Source organism: Culicoides brevitarsis, chromosome 1 (assembly GCF_036172545.1).
Source record: "Culicoides brevitarsis isolate CSIRO-B50_1 chromosome 1, AGI_CSIRO_Cbre_v1, whole genome shotgun sequence".
NCBI lineage: Eukaryota > Metazoa > Arthropoda > Insecta > Diptera > Ceratopogonidae > Culicoides > Culicoides brevitarsis.
In genome coordinates this window covers 16,493,043-16,516,336 of record NC_087085.1, presented here as the reverse complement: position 1 = coordinate 16,516,336, position 23,294 = coordinate 16,493,043, and the positions used below count along the sequence as shown (strand labels likewise).

General features: G+C 32.9%; 5 protein-coding genes and 2 non-coding genes across 7 annotated transcripts; 3 read left to right on the top strand and 4 right to left on the bottom strand.

Moving 5' to 3' along the window:
* Positions 1-2,167: 2,167 nt before the first annotated feature.
* On the bottom strand, positions 2,168-5,164 carry LOC134827246 (matrix-remodeling-associated protein 7). Its single transcript, XM_063839831.1, has 3 exons — positions 4,985-5,164; positions 2,816-2,970; positions 2,168-2,755 (listed from the first exon to the last, which is right to left on the bottom strand). The coding sequence occupies exons 1-3, from the start codon at positions 5,120-5,122 to the stop codon at positions 2,635-2,637; spliced, it is 414 nt and encodes a 137-aa protein (XP_063695901.1). The 5' UTR covers positions 5,123-5,164; the 3' UTR covers positions 2,168-2,634.
* A 460-nt stretch (positions 5,165-5,624) lies between these two features.
* LOC134826993 (G patch domain-containing protein 1 homolog) lies at positions 5,625-8,577 on the bottom strand. Its single transcript, XM_063839514.1, has 3 exons — positions 8,448-8,577; positions 6,786-8,385; positions 5,625-6,726 (listed from the first exon to the last, which is right to left on the bottom strand). The coding sequence occupies exons 1-3, from the start codon at positions 8,503-8,505 to the stop codon at positions 5,625-5,627; spliced, it is 2,760 nt and encodes a 919-aa protein (XP_063695584.1). The 5' UTR covers positions 8,506-8,577.
* Positions 8,578-9,100: 523 nt separating this feature from the next.
* On the bottom strand, positions 9,101-9,182 carry Trnas-gcu (transfer RNA serine (anticodon GCU)). The gene has a single exon. It is a non-coding gene; the product is annotated as a tRNA-Ser (tRNA).
* A 261-nt stretch (positions 9,183-9,443) lies between these two features.
* Trnas-gcu (transfer RNA serine (anticodon GCU)) lies at positions 9,444-9,525 on the bottom strand. Its single transcript has one exon. It is a non-coding gene; the product is annotated as a tRNA-Ser (tRNA).
* Positions 9,526-10,636: 1,111 nt separating this feature from the next.
* Positions 10,637-14,764, top strand: LOC134837349 (uncharacterized). Its single transcript, XM_063852721.1, has 8 exons — positions 10,637-10,816; positions 11,229-12,381; positions 12,448-12,649; positions 13,337-13,472; positions 13,532-13,668; positions 13,723-14,169; positions 14,223-14,349; positions 14,403-14,764. The coding sequence occupies exons 2-8, from the start codon at positions 11,236-11,238 to the stop codon at positions 14,716-14,718; spliced, it is 2,511 nt and encodes an 836-aa protein (XP_063708791.1). The 5' UTR covers positions 10,637-10,816; positions 11,229-11,235; the 3' UTR covers positions 14,719-14,764.
* A 206-nt stretch (positions 14,765-14,970) lies between these two features.
* Positions 14,971-19,953, top strand: LOC134832162 (ubiquitin-protein ligase E3C). Its single transcript, XM_063846088.1, is given in 8 exon segments — positions 14,971-15,100; positions 15,168-15,562; positions 15,564-16,242; positions 16,878-18,346; positions 18,782-18,903; positions 18,962-19,052; positions 19,115-19,493; positions 19,553-19,953. Coding segments are annotated over 7 exon segments (3,237 nt in total). The 5' UTR covers positions 14,971-15,100; positions 15,168-15,241; the 3' UTR covers positions 19,729-19,953.
* A 434-nt stretch (positions 19,954-20,387) lies between these two features.
* LOC134838443 (proteasomal ubiquitin receptor ADRM1 homolog) lies at positions 20,388-22,002 on the top strand. The gene is made up of 2 exons (XM_063853972.1): positions 20,388-20,504; positions 20,667-22,002. Exon 2 carries the CDS (start codon positions 20,691-20,693, stop codon positions 21,921-21,923), a length of 1,233 nt encoding a protein of 410 aa, XP_063710042.1. The 5' UTR covers positions 20,388-20,504; positions 20,667-20,690; the 3' UTR covers positions 21,924-22,002.
* The last annotated feature ends 1,292 nt before the right edge of the window (positions 22,003-23,294 follow it).

Here is a 23,294-nt window from a genome sequence, read left to right as displayed (position 1 = left end):
CCGCGGTCTTGATTCCAAATCGATTATTTATAGATTTTATTTCGGTTCGTTTACATTTTAAAATCAGAAGAAGGAGAAAAATTAAATTTTTTTTCATGACGATGGTAGTTATAAACACACACATTCAATCACACTTTATACTAAAATATTTTGTGTGCTTCTGTTTTACATTTTTCACCAATGAAAAACCATCTCGGTACTTCTTTTTCTTCGTTTTTCATTAAAAAAAAAAATTTTTTTAAATATAAACAGCAATATAACTTTCATCATATCGCATAAACAGTAAACACACACGAACGTGCCTGCCAGAGTCTTTCCACAAATTATTATTATTACACGAAGCAATTGAAAAATATTTTTAGCCAAATGATTTTCATTGATTGGATTCTGGCCAAATCATACACATTTTTTTCGCAGCTCTTGCCTTTTCTGCTTCGGAATAATATAAAATTTATTATTATTATTTTCTGTATGTGTGCGAGGAAAAAAAATCCAAATGAACGATCGTTCAACTTAATGCATGGCAATTTTGCATGAAAAATATTTGGAGAAAAAGTGTTGAGATTTTTTAAGGCGAAGAAGAATGGCGTTCAGTCGGTTGATTAAGTGAACTTGGGCAATAGTTGTTCATTAATTTGGATAACACTTTAAAAGGGTTTTAATGGAAAGTTTTAAAAAGTTTGACGTTTTAAGAGGTTTTTAGTGTACTTTTATTTATCATGACTTGAAGAAAAATATTTTTGAAATATTTAATTGTTTATCTGAAATAAAATATTTTCTGATGTATTTAAGAGAAATTATTTTCACACAAAAAAAGTATTAAAAAATTAATTTTAATGTAAAATAAGTTAACCAGAAAAATTTTTAATACGCAATATTTGACATAAAGCAATTAATTAAAATTTTATTTATTTATTAATTTAAAAAAAATAATTATTTCATTTGAATTAAAATTTAAATATATAAAATTTTAATAAATAAAAAATAAAATAATGTTAAAAATAATAAAAAAAAAAATAATAATAAAATAAATTATTAAAATTATAATTTTATTACAATTAATTATTTTATTTGTTAGTTTTAAATATACTTTTTAATAAATAATTTAACAAAAATATTAAAATGAAATATATAATAAACATTTTTTTTACATAAAAATTATTAAAATATTAAAAAAATTAAATTATAAAAAATTTTTTTTTTTTTAAATATTTGACAAATTAAAGAAAAAAAATCGTTTTGTTACTGAGCAACTTTTATTTTTTTTTTGTTACTTTAAAAACCTCATTTTCAGTCACATTATTCTGATATTTTTTTATTGATTTTTGAATAAAAGTTCTCACTTCAATAATTCTTTTAATAAAAATTTTACCTGTGTGCATGTGCACTTATTTTATCAATAGGAAACTTTTTTAAATTTTTCTTCTAAAAAATTAAAAAAAAATCACTCAAAAACTTTTCACAAATAACGTTAAGCTTCCGACCTGCATGCAACCGCACATAACATGAAGAAATTCGATACGGCTAAGTAAGTGTTCTGCCGCTTTATATTCCTCAAGTATACTTTATTTTACACCGAATCCAACCGCCTTACTTACATGTTTGTGCAAAATGGAAAAACAGAACAAAATCTCCAATCGAGTGTGAATGAAATTTTAATGGCATGGATTTTTTTCCTCTATTTTATATTTAAAATGAAATAAAATAAACGATTTTTGATGCAGTGCAGCAGCAATATTAGTAGTACGGATAAAAAAGTAGAGTATTGAGCAATAAAATAAAAACGAAATATCTTGAATTAAATGAACCGAAGATTATTTTTTTATTTCCACAGCAGTTCCATGCTGCTGCTGCTGCTTCTTCTTCCGTCGTACATTAAACAGAGATTCCCACTCGAGAATGGTAATTTCACTGATGATGATGGAAAATGTGAAAGTAAAATATTTAGAGATGAAACTGGGTTGTTTATATTGAAAAGTGATTTCGATTTGTTTAGTTTGCTTCCTCGTAAAATTATTTTTTTAACGGCGATAAAATGTTTGGAAAAGTGCTAGAAGAATAAAATGGTCGAGAAAAAATAAAAATACAATAATTTTTTTAAAATATATAATTTTTGGTACATTTACAACATTTTTCTACTTAAAATCTATTAAAAATATTTTTGGTTTATCAGTCATTCCCTGAAATTTTTTGAACAAGTCTCCGTCCCACACACAAAAAATAGTCGAAGGACACACAAAAATCGATCTTTGCTTAATTATTTTCTCCATTTTTCCAAAAAAAAGGAAAAAAAGTCATTAAATATGCCTTTTGTTCTACTAATTCCGTCTTTTTCTCGTCGATGAAACCTCACAAGTCGCCTTTTTTTGTGAAACGAACGTTCTAGAAGTCATGCTAAGTAGTTGAAAACTAATTGTGCGAACATAATTTTTCCTCCTATTTCGTGTAATTGCGAATCTATATGCTCACTGCTTCTGTGTTGGAGAAAAATATTCAAACTAGATGAACTACAAATACACACACGAGAAAGATGTACAATTAAATTTTTCGTTCACTCGATTTAGCAATCGATTTTGTGTTCCTTGGATGGTCATGAAATGCAAATCAATATAAGAAAATCGAGTTTTTTGCTGCTTATCTGTACAAACTGAGCTGCTCTTTCAAATCTATTTCGCTGACTTCACCCGCTAATTGCAATTCCTCCTGTTGTCGCTTTAGCAGTTCGAAAATTGCTGCCAACTGCTGTTTTTCAATCCTTTAAAAGATTTTTTTTTATTTTAAATTTTTATTAATTTTTTTTTTAAATAAAACTTACTCTTTTTCGGCTTGTTTTTGGTCCTCGGATAACGTTTCACGTAACTTATTAAATTTTGCTTTTTTTAAACGCGCGTAAATTCCGTTGGATTCTTCATCTGACTCATCTTCGCTGTCGGTGGATGATTTGTTGTCCTCATCTGATGCGTTGTTAAGCTAAAAAAAAATTAAAATTTGTTAAATTTTGAATTTAATGGAGACACCTGGTCTCAATTTATCGTAATTGCGCAATTAAAAAGGGATTTTCAGTCCAAAAAAGTGCTTTCGTCAAATTTTTACCTCTTTCCCGTTCACAAAATAATTTTCTAGCGCATCCAAGACGCCAGTTACGGTACTTTTTTGCTTCTTACTCAATTTCATGCTGTGAAAAATGTCGAATGTTTCTTTGCCAACAATTGTTAAGAGATTAGCGACGCGAAAAAAATCATCCTCGTTATTGCGTAATCCCGAGGCAAACTCGTAAAACTCAAATCCATTACGGAAACTTCGCCATTCGCGCTTCATGTCGACACAATTGACATTTATCGCGGTTGGGGGAATAACACCTGAGCACGGTACCGCCGCCGCAGCAGACGAAGACGTCGACAAATTAGAAGCACCGTTATTATCATTATCAGCAGATTCCATGTTTTGTTGAATTTTGCTATTTTCAGGTTTTTTCTCGGGACAATGGCAACAATGAACAACTTTTGGTTCAACCTTTAACGATATACCACTTCCTTTATTAATTTTTTTTTTCGTGCAAAATTTTGCAGTGAAGTGGTGAAGACAAGAAGGTGCAACGAAACCACAATAGCGTTTAAATAATTTAATTTTGCAGCATTTTCAATCCAAGGAGAAGTCGGGGGAAAATGCAAAAGAAAGTGTTGAAGTCAGTAATTACACTGACGAGTTAAATTAAATTTTCTTTCTGCGAAAGGCACAAAGAATGAGTTGCATGTTTTGTGAGAAATAAAGAAACATTTATTACTGTAGACTGACAATTAGTGGAAGCTATCTATGGAGTGTGATAAAAAAAAAAATTAAGACGCTCCAAATTTATTTTGTAGTTTTTCAAGTAGTAAAAAGTCGAAAATTGAAAAAAAATAAAGTTTCATGAAAAATTACCCTTTTTATGATTTTTATTAAAAATTTTAAATAAATTTTCTTTTTTTTCAATTTTAATAAAATTATAAGGAATATTATAGGTACATATATATTTTTTTATTTTACAAGAATCTTCTTTAAAAAAATTTTTTTTATCGAATTTTGAAAAAAAAATAGTAAAGAAAAATATTTATTTTTTTTAGAAGAATCTTCTGCTTTAATTTATAGTTATTTATATTTTATTTTATTTTTTTAATGATTTACATATTATTGTTTTTATTAAATTTAAAAAAAATGAAAAAAATAAAATTTTTTGTAACATAAAATTTTAGTTTTATTTTTTAAAATTTTCAGAATTTAATTTTTAATAAATTTCTTAATTAAAAAAAACAAAATTTAATATTGTTTAAAAATTTCTATTTAAATTTTTTTTTTTTTTTTTTTATTTTTTGAATTTTTAATCAAAAAATTCTATTTGGAGTGGCCTTAAATTAAAAAAAAAACTATAAAAAACGACGGACAAGTACTTCAATAGATCGTAATCAAAGGGGAGAAATTAATTAGAAGCTGTTTCGTGGTAGTTCGCAATTAACAAGCGCATTTAGCAAGACAATTCAAATGACTTTCTTTTCTTTCATCATGTTTGAATTAAAAAAAAAACTTTTATTTAATTTTCAACCTTTTCATGTCAGTGTTATTTTTTACTCAAAATTTTTTTTTATTTTATTTATTTTTTTTACCAAAAGAAAATTATTCAGAAATATATGAAATCTCCAAAAATATCCAAATAATTAAATTTTCATCACAAAAAAAAAAATTTAAAATAATAGACTTTACCAAAAAAAAAATAATAAACAAAAATCCACTTCTTGGAAATCGTAATTCCATAAGCAAAAAAATTAAATATTTGTCCAATGAAACATCAAAAAACCAACTACAGTGCCAACAAAAATACGAAATAATTACAGATGACACTTTTTTGCCTTATAAAAGACAAAAATCCCTCTAACGTTGCGTGCAATTACATGTGACACGATATCCTCTATCGATTTTCGTGGAAATCCTAATTAATTTTTATTTTTACCTGTTCACGGTCACTTGATCCTTTGTAGAATTTTTTCATGAAAATTATCGTCGTAATGAGAGAAATTATTACGCTAAAAATCATCACATTATTCACTTCGAGAAAGAATGACTGAACGTGTTTCACTAAATTATTCATTTTTTAATTAGAGAAAACTATTATTTTCCGGAATTTTTTGTAATTTAATTAATTTTGGTACTTAATTATTTAATAATTCAAGCAAAAATAAAGCGAAAACTTTTTTTCGTACTTCAATGTTTACTTTTTTGTTTTGTTTCGCTTTTCTCAATGATTCGGGTGACAGTTTCATTTTATGAATGGGACAAAAATTGGAACGTAGAAATTTTTTGAATGAGTGCATGAATGAAAGGAAGATAAATAAATGGACCAGTTTGAGAAAAAAAAATTTTCTTAATAAAATTCTGAGAAAATAAAATAATGAATAAAATTTCTTAAAAATAAAAAAAAATATAAAATTAAAATTCACAAGAAAAAAAAAGATGATAATCGTTTTCGAAGCAAAAGGTGTTAAAATGATAAGAAATTCCACGAAAAAAATCCTTTTCAAGGAAGAAAATAATTTTTTAATAAAAATTCTGAAGTAAAAAAAAAATTACGTTTAAATAAATTAAATAAAAATTTATTTTTTATCCTTTTTCTTTTTTTCCTTCTTATGTTTTTTCGACTTTTTACTACTTTTGCTGTGTTTCTCCTTCTTTTTCTTCTTTTTGCTACTCTTGCTATCTTTTTCGACCCATTCTTCAAAGACAACGGCTTCTTTATTTTTCTTCAGCAGTTCGGATAATCGGTTATCGATGCTCGAACTTAAAAACGCATGTGAAGCTTCAGCTGACGGCACTTGATTAGAACTTGTTGGAGCTATTTCAGGTTTTGCTGATGGCAATTTCGGCCCATAAAATCCTTCTTCTTTGTCTGATGCGTCACTGTCACTGCTGCTATCTGACGAATCTGATTTATTTTTATCATTTTTCGATGCCGGAACTTCCTTGGCACGCGATTCTTCCAAAATATTTTTGAAAATTCCCCGTGGAGGCGATTTATTTCGTAAAATATTGAATTCTACAGCAGGTTTGATTCCAACAAAGGCATCAATTAACTTCATTTTTTCCGCATCCGACATTGGAGGCTTTTCAGGAGGTTTGGCTTCTTCTTCCTCTTCTTCGTCTGACGTATCACAAAAAATTGATTTAAAAAGATCTTTTTTCTCCTCGGGGCGTTTGTTGAGATTTTCTTCGACTTTTTGCTCGAGTTCGGTTTTGGGTTTATTGAATGATGGCAGTTGCTTAGTTGATGTTGATGGAATTTCATTTGAAGTTGTCTCGTCTTTTGATTTTTCTTGATTTTCATCTTTTTTGTGACCAAATAAATTAGGCACAACCACTTTTTGTTCCTCATTGAAGAACTCTTTAGCTGAAACCCTCGGTTTTTCAGGTTTTTTTGCTTGTTGGACTTTTTTAGGCACAATTACGGGTGTCACAAAGTTCGTTTTCGAGTTTGTAGGTACTTCGATATAGTCAAAAACGGAAAATTTCGTTCCTTTTTTCGGTTTTTCTTCGATCAACATGCCGCCAAATGGCTCGGGAACGTTAAATCTTTTGCACAAGTCCTTATGGGGCTTCCACAGAACTTTTGTGCGTTTCATTTTAATGATTTTTATGACTCCCGTGCTTGTTTCTATCACTTCTGGTTTGTCTTTGTCGATGGTTCCTTCAGAAACGAATCTAAAAATGAAAGAAAAAGTTAAATTTTTGGTTCAAAAATCAAAATAAAAACTTTTTACCTGTCAAACATTAGTCCTTCCATCGGTTTGTACAACTTTTTAGCATGCGTAAATTCCTTTAATTCGAATTCTCGGTCCCAATCACTCATGTGGAAGGGTTGCAATGACTTCAAATACTCCTCAGCTGTTGCAAATTCCTCATTTTTCTTGAAATCTCGAAATTTTTCGTAGCGTTCCTGCTTCAAGGGATCGATTGCGAAAGGAATAAACACTCCAGGAGTGCTTTTTGGTAGTTTTTCCGTTATTTTTGCCGCATTTTTTTGAACTTCTTGATTTTCTTTTACCACATTCGGGTCTTGAGTAACTGAATTTTCGGGTTTTAATTCCTCTTCCATGTTAATGACGCCTCCTTTCGTAAAATTGCTTGATTTTTCCAAGATTTTATCTAAAATATTTTTATCGCCATACGATTTGCTTGTACTTGCACTCGGTTTTGGGTCTGATTTTTGCTCCGATTTCTCTTGTAATAATTTTCCTCGTTCGTCTGGCTTCAAATCGTGTCTTCCCAATCCCTGTCTTTTGTAAGAATTTTCTTCCTGGAGTTTCTTTGCTGTTTCCGCTGGCAGTGGTTCGAACCTCGATCGTTTCACCATCCAATTTCGTGGCTTAAAATTCTCCGGCATTTGTACTTTGAAGATTTTTTGGAAGGTTTTTTTCGCGTCTTTGGGTTTTGTGAACCCTTCGATGATATCATTGAACTTTGGAGGGGCTGCAATTGCCTTCATTTTTGGCTTTTTATGGTCGTCGAGCGTAAAATCGTACTTTGACATGTCGTCTCGCATGTAAATATCTTCGTCGTCGTCTTCGAGGGCACCAACTCCAAAGGCCTGTCCCTTAATTGACAGTTTTTTGTTCGTTTTCTTGTCATAAACTTCCAAAGTGTCGAATAATTTGAACGATTGATTGAGCACAGGTTCACGATTCAAGCCAGAATAGCCCAAACCGAAGGAATTATCTTTGACTGTTACCACAAATGGATCAAAATCATCCGGTGCGAACGTTATTTCATAATCGCTGTCGTCAGATTCATCTCCATCCGACTCACTTTGAGCTTGTGACTTTGCAAATGGACCCATATCACATCCGTATTTCTTCGCAATGTACATTTCCTTTGCATTTCGCTCTTTTGCTCGTTTCTTTTCCTTCTTCGTGAGTCTCGCACCCACTCCCTGTCCATCTTTCCATCCCATTTTTCGTAAAATTCGCACGGCAATTTTATCTTTTACGGGCGCCATCAACGTTTCTAGCACAGGAACACCCGGAATTGGTCCTACAGTCTCGTGCTTTCGCTTTACGCCACGATTCGATGACGGCCCCGAGTCACTGAAATCCTCCATTGTCTTGACTCGTTGCGGCGCAATACCAAATTCGCCCAAATCCTCGTCATCCATGAAGTCTGTGGGCTTCTGTTGACGTGCCTGCGCTTTTTCGCCGCGTGACGACTTGAATTCACTCGGTTTCCATCCTTCCAGGGAGCCGACAGTGTTCCAGAAACCAGCGGAAAAGCCTCCCGTGAAGGCTCCGTGAAACCTTCGTCTGCCATTTTCGTCACGAACGATCTGGTCTTGCACATTCACCGGGCGATTGGAGGGTATTTGGTCTGAAATGAAGTGTATTAGAGACAATTGCATCGAAAACGTTTAAAAAATATCAATTTCTTACCTTCCTCGAACGGCTTTAAAGGTGTTCCGAACAATTGGAACTCTGAATCGTCATCCATCGTGTTCGAATGATGTCTTTTGGCAAAGAAAATTTAATATTTTCTGCAAAGTTCGGGAAAAAAATATTATTTTTGTGATGTAAATAAACTGAAATGGAACAGAAGGCAAATGGAACACACAAAAAATGATGCGAATTTTGCCGATTTTCGTCTTTCGTTGAATGTCAGGTCGCTAATTTGATCAAATTTGAACGAATTTTGAACAAATTTTGAATGATTTTTCAAAGAACTTGTCAAAATTATATGAAAATTGAAGAAAAAATAAATAATTTTAATTTTTTTAACATTAAAAATTATTAAAATGTAAGTTGAAATGACAAAAATCACCAAAGTTGGTTACTTCATTACTTTCATACACGTCTCATTGTTTATGTGACGTACCGGCAAATATTTTTCTCATTAAAAAATTAAAATTTCTTAATTTTTAGAACTGCTTGATACGATTTTGTATCGCCAAGGGTTTCTTCAAGTCTTTAAAAAATTGATTCCGATAAAAAAAATTATTTTCAAACTTTAATTTTACGAAATTTCTTTCAATTTCATTCCTTTTCAGGAAGCTTTCAAGGCATTTTCGGGCCCGGCAGTAAAAAAGATGCGACGAGGATGGGATTCGAACCCACGCGTGCAGAGCACATTGGATTAGCAGTCCAACGCCTTAACCACTCGGCCACCTCGTCATTGAAGCTATGGCCTGGCAAACAGCAAAACTCAATCATGGCTACTTTGTCGTACGTTTTTTTACTTTACGCATATGCCGAATCGTCTTCTTATCGCAATTTACTCTTTACTTTTCACATTCTCACACACTTTCGTACACTTTGTTTCGCATCCAAATTAATTTTTGCCATCCAAGTAGAATATTTCGTCGTGTTATGTGAACGAAAGTTTTGCCAACTAAAATTAAATTTAAAAAAAAAAAATAAAATGAAAAAAAATTGCGACGAGGATGGGATTCGAACCCACGCGTGCAGAGCACATTGGATTAGCAGTCCAACGCCTTAACCACTCGGCCACCTCGTCGTTGAATGTATGGGCTGCCAAAACTCAACTATAGCTGTACGTTTTTTGCTGTACGTATGTACCGACTCATCTTTGCTGCACACACATTTTCGTATGTTTAGTCGCGGTGCGTACTGTTTGCCTCGTACTATTTGCCGCAAATCCACGGTAGAACAAAATGAAATAAAATAAAAAAAAATTAGATTAGAAAAGGGTTTTTAACAATCATTTTGTTTTTTTTTTTCAATATTTTTATGATGTTTTAAATTTTTTTTATTTAAGTTTTTTAGAAAATTTTTAATTTTCCTTCGACGTCAACGTAAATTAAAGGAAAGCCATTTAAAAAAAAATAAAAAATTGAATGTCTCCTTTTGACTCAATTTTTTTAAGCGAAAATAATTAAATAAAAAATCATAAAATGATAAAAATTATGAATAATTTTTTTTTTATTGAAATTTTGTTCAATATTTTTTACAGTTAAATTAAACGAATAATTAAATAATTAAAATTAAATAAATGAATTAAAATAAAAACTTAAATAAAAAATGAAATAATAAATTTAATAAAAATTATTTTTCGTTGAACATGTAAATTATTTTCACTTAAAATATTGAGTCAAAGTGAAATTCAATTTTTTAAAAATTTAGGAAATTTTTTTAAGAATTATTTTTAAGTTAAAACTTCGACATTTAAAAAAAAAATTTAACAAATTTTGTATCTCAAAAATTATTATTTTTTTTTTATTAAAAAAAACTTTTAAATATTAGAAATAAACAATAAAACTACACAAAAAGTACATTTATAGTAAATAAATATTTGCACACACACCTTTTGTATACAATTGAAAGTAGATTTTACCGGCTTTTATTCCTCCAATAAATGCAGAATTAATAAAAAAAATCCACATATTGTCCCAAAACTCTGATTATCTGTTTTGCAAAACTCCAAATGTAGGTAATGTTCATATAAAAATAACTTTGTTTGCTCATCATGCTGTCTTATCTTTTTTCTATTAAAAAAAACTCCATTCCTTATCTTATCTCGATACGAATTCAAACGATCGAGTAAATATTCAACGAAATTTTATCAAAAGGTGGGGTTCTAAAGCTTTAGTCATTTTTCAAAAGTCGTAACATTAACACGTTTTTTTATAACACGGGAGATATCAAAAATTTTATCATTGATTTCTGATTAAGAAACCATTAATGGTTCAATAAGTTTTTAGTTAGTCATCGAAAAAGGGGTTAAAATTAATTTTTCACTGCCAGAAAAGTAAAAATAAGAAATTTTTGACTGAAAAAGGATTGAATAGGTGTGTTAACAAAAATTAAAAAATCAAATGAATGAAAAAAAATAATAAAATCTAAAATTTAGTGAAAAAAAAAAATTTTTAAAGGAAATAAGAATTTTAAAAGAAAAATAAAAAAAAAATTAAATTAAATGGTGACCTAAAAAATATTTAAGCATCTTGCTCGCATAAAATCATTAAAGTGCCTCCATTTTGATTTTCCTTTCATTTCACAATCGCATAAACGCGACTTTTTTCTATATATTTTCGTGCGCTTATCGATGCTTTTGTCTCCCTGTCTTATCAGACGGCATTGATAAGCGTTTATCTCTAACTAACAAGTGAAATAGTGAGGTATTTTTTTGCTTACTTAACAGCATTGTGTCATAATTCTGTTGTAAGCGCGATATTAACGACATATTTTCTCACCCAACAGGTGCAAAATGATCAAATTCACAATTTTCCTGTCGCTCGTTTGTCTAGCGATCGCTCAGGAAAATGCGCAAAGTCGGATTCCGCGTTCTTTGGAAGAGTGTTACCGCAATCGCGATCTTTATCAGCGTGACAATCGACTTCCAATGACAATCAACACCCTCATTGAGCTCATTAAGAAGGTCGAAGATACCCCGGGATTGAATATGGATATGCGTGAAGTGGCTCTCAGTTTGGTGCATCGATTCAAACAGGATGGCATTGAAAAAGCGAAGAATATTGATCCATCGCCGTTGATTATTCCTTACAGTCCGGTTGGATTTCAGTTCTTCAAACATCGGATTTTGTTGAAATTGTTGCCGGGAAATGCGTTGCGGTTCCCCAATGAGACTTTGACGATGGAAGAGCATTGCACGTTGCATTTTATGCTGTCGACGTCGATTGACACGGAAATTCGTGGTGACGAGTCGATGAGATGCAGCTCGTTGGCGCAATATCGCGTGAATCGCATTCCAAGAGGCGTGGATGAGGACGTCGAAATGGTGTTTGAAACGAAATCTGGAAAGAAAAAAGGTGAATTGTTAGCGTTGAAAGACAAGGAAGACGATGATTACGACGACGATTACGAAGCTAAGCCAACTTTGGGTCGTTCTGATGTCTTTGGCGTTGAAGTTGACGAAAATATGGTCTCACAATGTCCGATTGAGAACGGAGTTTTACGCAGCAAATGGGGTGCTGTCAGTGCCGGAACACTCCTTAGCGGCATCGCTGCTGGATTAATTCCGCAACAAGTTCGTTCCTCAGATTTGATGCCTCGAATGCGCGCAAACAACAAAGCAGGACGTCGTACAAGACGCCAAACGCAACGAATTATCGACAATCGATGGGCAGCAACGCTCGCCGGTGATTTAACTGAAGTTGCATTACGTCAAGGACCAAATAAGGCGAAACAGACTCAAGTTGGAGCGAAAGGAGCGTGGAATAGCACGACATTGCCTCGATGGTACTTTTTGTCGCAACGTGATCGTTTCGAGATGACTGACGCCGAAATTCGCGGAGGCTTGGATGGATTGATTATCGGGCAGAAAATCAAGCAATGGAGCGATTCCGTGAGTCAATTGCGACTTAGCCAGATTCTTGACATGTATTACTCACAGGTGAGTCATAGAAATTTATTGATACGATAGATAGATAAGGTAATTGATAAAATTGTTTACTTACAGCGAGGAATTTTCAGTGGAGAAGAGAAAGCTTGCAAACGTAAAGATTTGTTTGAGCAAGTCGCACCCAAGAATGATTTGAAACAACAAACTGCAGCATTTTCCACTGTTATGGACAATGACATTAGTTATGTGACACTTAATGATGAGGCTTTTGATCAATTTTCGTCAAATGCGGTTGATGCCTTGTACAATACATTCGTAAGTTTTATGAAAAAAATTATTTAAAAAAATTTAAAGCATTATTTCAAAATTTTTTATACAAAAATTACTCCATTTTAAAAGACAAAAAATTCAATGGGGTTAAAAAAAATTAATATTTAATAAAAAAATTCACTTTTTTTTCTCTTTTTTATAAAAATTTCCCCAAAAAAAAAAATAGAAAATTTTCAATTTCAAAATTTTTTTTCAACAATTTTTTTTTCATGGATTTCCTTTTAAAGAAATATCCCAAAATTATTATTTTTAATTTTTTGCTTGAAATTTTCTTTATTTTTTTTCAATTCACTCTTTTTATAATTTTTAAACAATTTTTTAATATAAATATTCCATTTTAAAATTTTTTTAAATGAAAATAAGAATTTTTATGGATTTCAAAATTAATATAAAACTACTAAACTTTCTTACTTTTAAATTATTGTTAGTTTTTACTTAAAATCTTTTAATTTAAAAAATTTAATTTGCCTTTTTTCGAATAAAATGTGTTACAAAAAGTTTGAAATATATTTAAAGCAGGCTTATTTATCGTTTGATTTTCAAAAATATTATCAAAAAAAAAAAATAAATCTTGAGCTTTCAATTCTAAATCGTCAAGCCATTGAATTGTCTATTAAAATTATTTGTTAAAGCAGTCTTAAAAAAACAGAAATTAATAAAAATATTCTATTTTCAGCACAATCCCTTTCCGATCCATCTTGCGATGCAACTCTCCGTGACGTGAATGACCACAGTTCATTGCGTGCCTTAACGGATCTTTTCATTTTTGTCGACACCCAATACGACTTCCAAAGCATTCAACCCGTTATTGGGTAAGTTTTAAATATTTTCTGTCTTTAAATTAAATTTTTCATTTAAAAAACATTTTTAGTGACATCCTTCAGAACATCGACCTCGGATTTGGAACCAACTATACAATTTTGACTGCCAGCCAAGGAGATGTTCTCGTAAATTCCTCCACGAGCACAGCTTCGTTCTTGCAATGGAATCAAACTGTCCATGATTTATGTAAATATTATTTTTTTTAACAAATTTCAACTTTAATTTATTAAAAATTCGCAGATCCCAAAGGACTTAACTTACCAAGAGTTTTGGAAAAATTACGTCAACTCGCCGGAAACACCTTAAACTGGGAAAAATCAACCTCAAACATGGGCGGTCGTTCAAAACTCGCCTTAATTGTCGTTCAAATGTCGGGTGTGAGCGATGCCGAACGTCAAAATGCCTTGGAACAATTGGAAGTCTTACGAGATGTTGTTCCCGACTTACGAATTATGTTCCTCGCCAACGGATCTCCATCACGTTTTGAGCAATTCGTCAAAGATCGCAAAGACGATTTATTCCAATTGAACATCAATTCCGGTGTGGGAACAGAAATTCAAACACAAACACTGCCTGTTATCACGAGAATCCAAAAATTACCGCGACGACTCGTGAACCACAGATGCGGTGCAGAATGGAATGGCGATCACGGAAATAATAATTTAAATCAATTTATCGAACCAAATAGTAAGAAATTTTTTTTTATGAGTCCAAAAATTCAATTTTAAAATTTTTTTCAGGTGTCATTTACTACCGCCTTGCTCCAAACTACTTCTATCGCCAAAATGACGCGCGAAAAATAAAAATCCAAAATATGGGATATGCTTCTTTGGCTGTTTGTCATTCACGAACTGTCGAATTTCCAAGGTAATATCTTCAAAATTTGCTAAAAATCAAAAAATTTATTAAAAATATTTTAGACAAAACTCTTCCACGAGTCAAGGAGACGTCACGTGTCGCAATATCAATATGGATACCGTTGAAATTCCTCTCCCCAATCCGTGTGACGGTCAATATTACATCCACACATGCAATCCAGTCTATGTTTCCGTCGAATATCATCAAGCAGCGCCAACCAGTAACTTTAGATGCAACGAACTTTCATGCCGAACGCCAGACAGCGCGAAATTCGTCATTCACGGAGAACAATTGGGATGTTACAGTGGAGTTGGACAAGTTTTGGCTTCCATTTCGCTCGTGCTCTTGTCTATTTACACAAGTCTAAGACTTTTTTAAGCATTTATTTTTAAATTTATCCTAAAAGAATAGTTTTTTGTTTTAAGATTTTCAATTTTTCCATGATAAAATATCAAATAAAGTTAAATCCAAATATTTTTAGAAGCTTAAAATAATTTTTCATTCAAAAAAGTTAACGGAAATGTAATTTTTATATTTTTTGAATGCGAGACGTTGTTTGGCTTGAGTCGCAAATGAGACTCGACTGAAACAGCTGTTCGTGACGACTCGAATTTTCAACAAAAACATACAGTTTTGAATACAAATTAGACTTTTCCACAAAATAATTATACTTTTTTAGTCTTTAGGAACTGAGCTTTGTGTCAATTTGCGTAAATTTGGCTTTCACCAACTTCCAAGATTGCAATTAAGAGGAATTTTGGTAAAAATACTTTCAAAAAACGCGAAAAATGTCAAAAATATTCATGCATGACACATCAATTTTTTAGGTACGGAAGTTTTCTTTGTGTGTGTGACTCAACTTTGGGTTTTCTTGTGAAATCCGCATCAAAAGCGCCGCAAAATGTTCAGTTTCGATGGGGACTTTCGCCGCAGACCCCAACAAGATCTCGGCGGCAGTTCGCACAAGCAGGATCGCGTCTCAATTCTCAAAAATGCCCAAGTGCAGCGTCAACGAAGGGAACAAATCCGCAAGGAAACGTCGTCTGCCATCAAAATCCAGTCAAAAGTTCGGAGTTTTCTGTTGCGCGTCGAAACAAAGAAGCAAGAACGAACGAATTTTGACAATCATCTTCGCGTCTTCGGGATCACAAATGAACGTGATTTGGAGTACTTGTTGAAGCGAATTGTATTTTTCTACGAATTTGGGGTCGATGGTGATCGTCTTGATAAATTTGTGTCAATATATCTTGAAGAATCCCTCGATGTTGTATCAAAAAGTGAAGGAAGTGGAATGGTGTCATCGATTGAAACGACTTCTGAATTGCTGCATGAATCAAATTTTTTGTCAGAAACACTCGTCGGCGATCCCGTTGCGGATGTTGGAGGTCTTTACGTCATGCGATAGCGTTTTGAAGTTCATCCAAAATCCGTATACGGTGCAACAATACCTGGAAACGGTCTTTAAATACATGATCAAGAAGGAATATTTCCAGAAAATTCGTCGTTTGATTCAGGAAAAAATTCCGGTGTTGGATGAGGATGACAATTATTCGAGTCCCATTGGAGATGCGATACTGCAAATGCTCGTGAGACCCCTGAAACTGATAGATTTGGGCAGTGAGACGTTACAAAGGGAAATTTTACAATCATTTACCGCGACAATTTTGTCGCAAGAGTTTACAGAACAAATTAAATATTTCATCATTCCGCAGTTGGCCAAACAGGACGATTTTCCGTTTGTGCCGTGGATTAATTATCTCGCGAATTTGCATCGGAAACATACGGATCACAAAAATATGATCCTAATTGACGTGAGCACGGATAAGGAAAAGGACTGGGAAGAGGAGCAATTTTCCACGTTTTTGTTGTACTCGCTACTGAAGTTTGATCGCTTGATTTTCGGTAAGAAAAATTTTTCATTTAGTCGAATTTTTTTTTATTTAAAAAAAAAAATTTTGGAGTCAAACAAGAATCGAACATCTAAAAAAAACAAGAAATTTATCAATTTTTAATAGAATTTTTAATAATTTTGAACAAAAATATCAAATTTGCGTTAAAATTTGTGCCAAAGTTGAAATTTTTTGTGAAAAATGTTTAATTTTTAGAACACTTTATACAAGTTTTCAACAAAAAATATCAAAATTTTGAAAGAAAATTATATCAAAAGTCAATTTTTTCTAAAATTTTAAATTTTTAGTGAAAAATTTTTAACTTTCAGAACGTTTTTTATCATACCAAAAGTAATTTTAAGATATTTTCAAATTCGTTATGAAAAATTATCAATTTTTATAATTTTTTCACTAAAATATCAAAATCTCTTGTAAGAATTAGTCAATTTTTTACAGAAATTAAAAAAAATTTTATTTAAAAAAATTAAATTTCGCAAAGAAAAATAATTTTCATTCTCAATTTTTGAAATTATTTAAAAAAAGTTTAAATTCTTAAAAAATTCTATGAAAAAATTACCTTTCAAAATATTTTTCTATAATTATCTTACCTTTAATTGCCTCATCTAATCAATTTTTTCCTATTTTTAGCTCATTCAAGTGACACAGACATCATTCGAAACTACATAATCGTCCTCGCATCTGTCGTTGACAACATCAAAAAGCTCCCCAAACCACAAAACGCCGTTTTTATGTCGAAAAACTACGACGACGATACCGACGAGGAGGTCGACGACGAAGATATCGACTACCCCATGTACAGCGAAATGGAAATGTCGACCCTGAGATCCGTTTTGTCTCTCTTGAATGACGTTCCACGTGTGATATTTTTGGTACAACGCGTCGATTTGTTCTTGCAAGAGCCGGAAATCCTCTTGAACATTTGTCAAGTGTGTCACGCCTTGGCTTGCAACAAAAATGCCGTCACAGAATGCAAACTTCCGTACATGCTGGCATTCAAACCGAAGTTTATCCGGACTTTGTGGTACACTTTGACGTCGGAATCTGTTCAAAAAGGCATCACGAATCCCATTAGTCTGATATCGAAGGGTTTGGCGTTGTCGAAAAACGAGGCAGATCGCTTTATTCCCATTTTGGCGACGTTTTGCGCGTTATTTGGACGACTTATTACTACATTGCATGACGGCGAGTTCACAAATGACAACACAATCGCCATTTCCAAAATTATGCCATTCACGCTGCAGGAAATTGTGCCGCTAAGTACAACGTTAAAGGAAATGTGTTTAGGCTTAGTGGAGTTAGCGTTTCCCGAAACACGAGCAAATTTGAATGACAATTACCGTACTATGTTGTCGTCGCTCACCGGCAAAGACGACAAAGAACAAAAAGCCATCAATCAGATCAACAATAACGTTTGGGCGCATTTGCTCAAGACATCCGTCGCACTTTTGCGACAACTTCATACACGTGACCTTCGTTTAAATTTCTGCCCCGAGGGTCATTGGACCGCAAAATTACTCCATTTGCCCTTGGATAAGCCAACAGACTTACATATCACACGGAGTCGACGTGGATTGCGACCCTTTCAGCCAATTCGTGACTTTACGCGCGAAGACCTCATGGATGGACCGCCCCTCAGCACCAAACAAATCCGATCAATTACAATTTTACGGGAAATTCCCTTTGTGGTGGAGTTTAATACGCGTGTCAGTATCTTCCAAGGACTGCTGGCGGCGGATCGATTACGATCTCAAGGCGATTTGCAGGGTTTCTTGCAAGGACCGTCGATTCAAATTATGGTGAGACGTTCACATTTGTACGAAGATGCCTTCGATAAGTTGAGTTTGGAGAACGAACCGGATTTGAGACCGAGATTCAGAGTGCAGATGAAGAATGTTGTGGGCTTGGAGGAAGCTGGCATCGATGGCGGCGGCGTTTTTCGGGAATTTTTGTCGGAGTTGATTAAAAGTGCTTTCGATCCGCATCGGGGATTCTTCATGATATCAAAAGACAATATGTTGTACCCGAATCCGTATGTCGGGAAAATTGTGGAGGATTATCAGAGACATTATTTCTTTATTGGACGAATACTTGGAAAGGTAAGAAGTTAAAAAAAACTTAAAATTAAATTAAAAATTATTTCCGATGCCTCTTTAGAGAATTAAAAAAAATATTTGAGGCAAAATTAAAGAAAAAGTTAAAAATTTATCAAAAAATTTTATTTTTGCTGGTTTTTTTTTACCATTTAAAAAAAAATTAATTATTTTTTAATTTTGAAAAAAATGTGTTAAAATTAGTAGTTTTACATTGATATTTTTCTCTAAAATTATTTTTAAAAAAATTTAGAAATTAATATTTTTAAAGTTTTTTGTCAGTTTTTTTTTATTTTTTTTTTTATAATTTTGATATTTTGTATAAAAAAATTCAAAACTTTATTTAAAAAAAAAATTAGTATTAAAAAATTTTGACATTAATTTTAAAACATTAACATTACCCAAGCAAAAAATAATAAAATTTTATTTTTATCATTTCAGGCCCTTTACGAGAACTTATTAGTGGAATTACCGTTAGCAGAATTCTTTTTGTCAAAATTGGCTGGTAAACATTCAGATGTTGATGTTCATCAACTAGCATCCCTCGATCCAGTTTTGCATAGGTACTTGAAAAATTTCATATTTAAAGTCAAAATCTCATAAAAATTTATTATTTTTTAGGAATTTAATGTCTCTCAAGGCTTACGAAGGCGATGTAGCTGACTTGGGTCTCGATTTCACCATCGTCTGTGACGAACTTGGCGAAACAAGAGTAAATTTTTGCAATTTCTTATCATTTTTCACACAATTTTTAACAAAAATTCATTTTCACAGGTTGAAGAACTCAAACCGAATGGCAGCAACATCACCGTAAACTCCTCCAATCGCATCGAATACATCCAACTCATGGCAGATTTCAAGCTAAATCGTCAAATTCGTGCGCAATGCATGGCTTTCCGCGAGGGTCTCGCCAACGTGCTGCCAATTGAGTGGCTTTACATGTTCAGCAACAAGGAATTGCAAGTTTTGATCTCGGGCGCCGAAATTCCCGTCGATGTCGAAGACCTGAAGCAACATACGCGTTACAGCGGAGACTTTAGTCTCGAACATCCAACAATCGAGATGTTCTGGAATGTCGTCGAAAATTTCACAGACATCCAAAAACGTCAATTACTCAAGTTTGTGACGTCGTGTTCGCGCCCACCGTTATTAGGTAAGCCATGAAAACCCCTAAAAAGTCGAAAAATTTTAATTTTTTGAATTTTTTCACAGGTTTCAAAGACTTGGATCCAGCGTTTTGTATTCAGAACGCCTCTAGCACCGATCGTCTGCCATCCGCAAGCACCTGCATGAATTTGCTGAAGCTGCCTCCATTCGACAATGAAGATTTGCTGCGGGAGAAACTCATTTATGCGATTCAGAGTGGTGCTGGATTCGAGTTGAGTTAAAAATCTTCTTTTTGACATGCGATTTTTTAGTGATTTCCCAATAAAAATTTATATAAAAATATACAAAGATCCAGTAGAAATTAATTTTAAGCAAATTAAAGTATAATTTATTTCCTACTCATCCAATTATTGATTGAATCAAATGAAAAATGTGGAATAAAGTTAGCGAAAAAGATGGAAATTTGGTGTTTTCTTGTCGGTTTGTGAGTTATCGGGCATCGAACACGACCACTGAAAATACAAAAATCAATAAAAACGTTAAAAAACTGAAATTTCAACTTACATCTCTTTGTTCGCTTCTTGTACATGATACGATAGCCACATTCTCTGCATCTGATGGGATCACGGGGACGCATTTCGTTCTCATGATGGCATTCTAAAATAACAAAAATTTCATCAGCTTGTGAATTTTATTAAAAAAATCGATAAAATTACCTCCGCACACGTAAATCATCGCAGTTTTTGTGACAGAGTCCTTTGAACTGGGTTCCGACATCTTTTGTGAGGTCTTTTTTCAGTGAATTCCTTAAAAATTGATAAAAATTAATATTTTTCGCAGCAAAATGCGGTGTTTGTGTTCAAAACAAAATCAATGTGTGGTATTCCGGAATGACTTGAGGCGGCGCGACTCGCTGAAAGTTGACCGCTTACGTCAAAAAATTGCTTGTCATCACCATTACGGACATTTTCGCGATTTTGTCTGCAATTTGAGGCAGTTTTTGCTGAAAATTAGAGTAAATCATTTGCCAAATTCTATCAGGAAGTGTACATTAAAGGTAAAAGTTTGCATCTGAATTGCGTGATTTTACGAATTTCATGGAAAAACAGTCGAATTTGTTGCAAGAAATTTTTGGCTGATGAAAATTTAATTAATTTTACGCTTTACGTTTGATTTCGTTGCAAAAAAGCTGATAAAAGGTCTTTGTTCTCATTTGCAGGAAACAAACACAAAAACACGCAAAATGTCAGGCCCAATTTTTGGAACAAGCACACAAATGGGAAGCTCCGGAGGAAATCGGCACCTCGTCGAATTCCGTGCGGGTCGCATGAACATGGCTGGCAAAATGGTGCATCCGGATTCGCGCAAGGGACTCGTCTACTTGTACCAGAGCGACGACCAACTCGTGCATTTTTGCTGGAAAGATCGCACCACAGGCAACGTCGAGGATGATCTAATCATCTTTCCGGACGACTGCGAGTTCAAGAAAGTAGAACAATGCAAAACGGGTCGCGTATTTTTGCTGCGTTTCAAGTCGTCGAACCGAAAATTGTTCTTTTGGATGCAGGAACCCAAAAATGATAAGGACGACGAATGGTGTCGTCGCATCAATGAAGTCATGAACAATCCCCCGTCGTCGAACAGTCTCGGATCGGGAGGCAGAGGCGGTGCTGATAGCGGTGACTTGCAATACATGTTGAATAATTTGTCGCAACAACAGTTGATGCAACTTTTTGGCGGCGTCGGGCAAATGGGCGGCCTCAGTAATCTCTTGGGTTCGATGAATCGTTCTTCGGGCGGCTCCAGTACACGAAATAACGCAAGTTCCCCGAGCAATCGCACTTCCGCATCTGCGACACCTGGCAGTGGATCGTCTGTCGCTGCAACGCCAACAACTGTGTCTGCCTCAAATGCGCCCAGTACTCCGCGTGCTCCCAAAAAAGGCAGCACAACAGCCTCAAATCAAGCACCCACAACCCCTGCGGTCGGCGGCACAGGCGGAAATAGCGACAATTCACGCGTACTTCTCTCCGAATTGCAAAATTACCTTGCGGGCATCAGTACTGCGGGAGCAGGATCATCCTCAGGATCGCGTCGTAATGTCGATTTGGCGAGCTCAATCAACTCCGAGGCACTCGATACGGTTATTTCGAATCCGGACTACGTGAATTCCCTCGTAGCGCATTTGCCAGAGGTCGAGGGCGACGAAGATAAGAAGCAACAGTTGAAAGATACCCTCAGTTCGCCGCAATTTCAGCAAGCACTGTCGACCTTTTCGAATGCCCTGCAATCGGGGCAATTGGGTCCCGTTGTGTCGCAGTTCCAGTTGAGCTCGGAAGCTGTTGCCGCTGCTGTGAGCGGAGACTTGGAGCAGTTCGTTAAGGCGCTGGAAAAAACTCTTGGCAAGACTGAGGACAACAAAAAGACGACGTCCGATCCGAAACCAGATGATGACGATGAAATGTCGTTGGGTTAAATTTTTTATTATTTTTTTTTTTATTTTTATGTTAGGAATTTTGCATTCGCCGTCATTTACTCGAGTGTGAATGCCACAACAACTACTACTGGGCTTAAAGAAACCGAAAAAAAAGAAAGAAAACTTATTAAAAATATCATCAATATATTTACTTTATTTTTACTGTAAAAAAAACTTATTTTTTTTTCTTTTACTTCATATTCTGATGTTTGTAATCAACCATGAAATAGAAAAAATGTTAATTTAGAAAATAGAAACAGTTTTACTTTTATCGTCAGAAATACATACATTTAAAAAAAATCAATTTCGATTTTTATTAAAATTTTTCTATTGACATAGCAACAGTTTTGTCATCTAATTTCATTGCTCAAAAAGAATTATAGAAAAAATTCAAGGACATTTTTCGTTTAGATTTTTACGAATCTGCCATCGGCAACGATCATACGAAGTTGAAAACATCGAATCAACATCCGGTTGGGAACACTGCGTATCATTGTCATCTTTTAATTGAATTTAAATTTTTTCTAATTTTTTTTTTTTAAATTTTTCTCACATTTCATAAGTCGAAAATCCAATCGAAAATCAATGGGGCAAAATAAAAAAAGGTAAAATTTAATTTAAAAAATTGTCAAATTTTTGGATTTTCTTAACAATTTTTGCAAATAAGTTCGTATTTTACAAAAAATTTTTGCAAAAATATATTTTTATCCATTTCTTTAAAAAAAAATCTTTTTATATATTTTTTTAAATTGTTTGATTGCATTTTTAATGATTTTTTTTTTGAAATTTTCTCTTGAAATTATATGAATTTATTTTAAAATTAGCAAATACCAAAACACATATTATTTTTTAATTTTTAATAAATTTAATTAGGCCGCTCCAAATGAAACTCAATAGTTTTGTCCAAAATTTTTGAAATAAAAATGGGGGGGCAAAAAAAATAAAAAAATTTGAAATACTTTTTTTTCATACAAAATACGAAATTTTTCAAAAATTTTTGATCGTTAATAAATATTATTATTGTTTTGAGTTTTTTACATTGATATTTGTGTATTAAAAATTAATTTAAAACAAAATTAATTTAAATTGAAAAAAATTAATATCACAAAAATAACTGTCAAAATTTTTTTGAAAAAAAAATTTAATAATTTTCATGAAAATTATTTTTTAAATAAAATTTTATGTCAAAATACGATTTTTAATACAAAAGTTACTAAAAATTGAAAAAATTTCTTGAAAATTTTTTAAAAAATTATGAAAATACACCAAAAATCGGTAATTTTTGATGAAATTTTTAACTTTTTTTTTTATTTTGCCCCATTGGATTTTCGAAAATAAAATGGGGCATCGGACAAAACTATTGAGTTTCAT